The sequence below is a fragment of the Cimex lectularius genome, unplaced genomic scaffold (genome assembly GCF_000648675.2).
Source record: "Cimex lectularius strain Harlan isolate CLEC.00 unplaced genomic scaffold, Clec_2.1 scaffold736, whole genome shotgun sequence".
NCBI classification, from domain to species: Eukaryota; Metazoa; Arthropoda; class Insecta; order Hemiptera; family Cimicidae; genus Cimex; species Cimex lectularius.
The window spans coordinates 1-3,010 of NW_019393245.1; the positions used below are offsets into that span (position 1 = coordinate 1).

Sequence of the window (3,010 nt, forward strand, 5' to 3'; positions counted from 1 at the left end):
AGAAATTGCTACTATTTTGCATTGTTTTCGAACAAAACGTAAATAAAAATCGAAATTGAATTCGTTTTTGCAATTTACCTTAAATTGTTCAAATTTTTGAGTCATCTAGTGAACCTTTCAGTCTAACAGATATTGCATTTTTTCTTACTTCATGCTATACGCTGACCATGATCACTTCCTAAATAATCTCTGACCCTGATTAACGAAATGAACCAATTTTCTTGAACAGTTAAGATAAGCTTTCATAAAAATAAAAATAATAATAAAATAAATAGTGCCAGATTTTGTAAGATTGTTTCAATTCCTTCCAATTTTTAGTTTGTTATGAAATTTACTAAAAAGGGTTTACATGCGTTTAACCTGCTCATTTTATCTTTGTACACGTGCAATTTTCTATTTTTATTTTGTTTTCCTGTAAAGGTTTCAACTAAACTGTTATGCTAAATCCCGAGGACCCACGTCGAAGTACTGTTTAAACGATCATTAAATCAATTGTAGATTCAGTACAATCGTCCCATTAGCCAGTAGAAAAACCCATACGAATTGTTTGTGCGTGGACAAGCAGAAAAACAAAACTAAACAATATTAAATGGTAAAAACCGGATGGCAAAGTTCACATTGAACGATTATCCACAGAGAGATCGACGACCTCAAAACTCACCAATGTTATTCAATAAACGATCTGTTGCCACTCCTTTGTACTCGATTGTTTGGAAGTAGATGGTTTTATTAATGAACTGAAGTATCTTTTTACTTTTTATAGTAGCACTTTGATTAATGAATTAAGTTCAAGTCATTTGTGGAACATTGACCGTAATTACTAATTCGTGTTAGTTTATTTGATAAGTCAGATTAAAAATTGCTATTTTTCTGAATCGCAATATGTATTAAGATTCATGATAGTGTCAATCTTACATTTTTATGGTTGCAGCTTTTTATAAATAACGAATGGGTTGAATCTAAGTCAGGGAAGACCTTCGACACTGTAAACCCTGCTACCGGGGAAGTAATAACCCAGCTGCAGAGAGGATCTAAGGTGATTGTTAAACAAAATTAAAGCCAATTGAAAAGCTAAAATTTTTGAATTTTATCAACAGGAAGATGTTGACGTCGCGGTCGAAGCGGCGAAAGAGGCTTTCAAACTGGGATCACCCTGGCGGAAATTGGACGCTGCGAAAAGAGGAAAACTCATCTATAAACTAGCCGAACTTCTAGAAAGGGACTCTGTTTTACTTTCTGTAAGTTTTCAATAAAGATTTGTATTATAGGAATTTTTTATAAAATAAAACTTGCAGAGCCTGGAAGCGCTCGAATGCGGAAAAGTTTACGTACCTACTCTGAAAGGAGATCTGCCGTGGGCTGTGAGGAATTTGAGGTATTTCGCAGGAATGGCTGATAAAGGCAACGGGATCACTGCACAAATTGACGGCAACTTCATGGCTTACACTAGGCAGGAGCCTGTGGGCATTTGCGGCCTCATAACCGCCTGGAACTTTTCGCTGCTCATGATTACCTGGAAATTGGCACCGGCCATCGCGGCAGGTATTGTCCGCCATGTAAAATAAGGGAAAAAAACATTAATAAAGGGTTGTTTAGGATGCACGATGGTCTTGAAGCCGTCACAGCATACTTGTTTGGCAGCCCTGCATCTCGGTGAGCTGGTTAAAGAAGCAGGTATACCTCCTGGGGTAGTAAACATCGTCCCTGGATTCAGCGACGTAGGAAGTGCAATCGCCGAACACCCTGAAATCAATAAAATCTCTTTCACCGGCTCGACACCTGTAAATGTCGTATATACAAAAGTAAATATCTTCAATTAACTTCCTGTTTCTTTCAGGTCGGTCAAAAAATTTACGAAAAGGGCGCACTCAACATGAAAAGACTGACGTTGGAACTCGGGGGAAAATCTCCAAATATAATCTTGAAAGGGGCAAACATCGACGAAGCAGTCGAACACGCACACTATGCTGCATTCCACAACATGGTAGGGTAATTTATGGATCATTCAAATATTTAAAAATTAATAAACATTTCTTCAAGGGTCAATGCTGCTGCGCTGGGTCCAGGACGTTCGTGCACGAATCATTGTACGATGAGTTCGTCGAAAAGAGCAAGGCAAGGATCAAAGCGAGACGGATCGGAAACCCTTTTGATTTAGACGTCGACCACGGACCACAAGTAAGTCAAAACTTAAAGTTTATATGAAACAAACAATAACAAATTTCAAACTCAGGCGACACAAGATCAATTGGACGTCGTGATGAAATACATCGAAATAGGCAAAAAAGAAGGTGGACACGTCGAAGTTGGTGGAAACCGAATCGACCGGCCGGGATTTTACGTCGAGCCTACTTTATTCACAAACGTTAAGGATGAAATGACCATTAGCAGAGAAGAGGTAAACCTTTTCTTCTTTCATTTGTAACAACGATCTGTAGTTGAACGGTTTATCTACATCTTTCATTAAATATAAGCTATCAAACAGCAAACTCCTTTCCTTGTAATATCTTTTACAAGTCATAATGATGTGTTCAAGATCCTCAGTTACCTTACATGTTTCACATAATTTGTCCCTACGTTGTTTGATCCTTTCTAAATATACTCCACAGATCCCATGATTTGATCTTAACCTAATCATAATAGCACAATCCTTCTTTGACCATTTGAGGTTGTGAAACCAGGGCTTCTCGTTTATATCGGGATTAATGGAAGTAAAGAAAGCCCCCGTAGGAGTGTCATTGTTATATACGCCATTTATCTATCATTTGGGATCTGATTTTACTCCTTGCATCCTGTAAGGGTATAGGAGTCAATGCCTCTGTCCCTTCAGTGATGGCTCGTTTAGCTAGACTATCAACCACCGAATTACCCTCTATGCCTGAATGGCCCCGAACCCAAAGAAAGCGGATGTCAATGTTTTTCGTTTGTTTAACTTCCTCTCTCTCTCTCTCTCTCTTTCTCTCTCTCTCTCTCTCTCACATCTCTTTCTTACTCCCATATAGTAATCAAT

The 3,010-nt window shown here is 38.2% G+C and overlaps 1 protein-coding gene across 1 annotated transcript; it reads left to right on the top strand.

Moving 5' to 3' along the window:
* Positions 1 to 874: 874 nt before the first annotated feature.
* LOC106673635 (aldehyde dehydrogenase, mitochondrial-like) lies at positions 875 to 2,398 on the top strand (the record flags this gene model as incomplete). Its single annotated transcript, XM_014405815.2, has 7 exons — positions 875 to 1,036; positions 1,098 to 1,238; positions 1,296 to 1,542; positions 1,597 to 1,781; positions 1,838 to 1,984; positions 2,041 to 2,178; positions 2,234 to 2,398. Coding segments are annotated over 7 exons (1,185 nt in total), but the record flags the coding sequence as incomplete, so codon positions are not given.
* Positions 2,399 to 3,010: the final 612 nt, after the last annotated feature.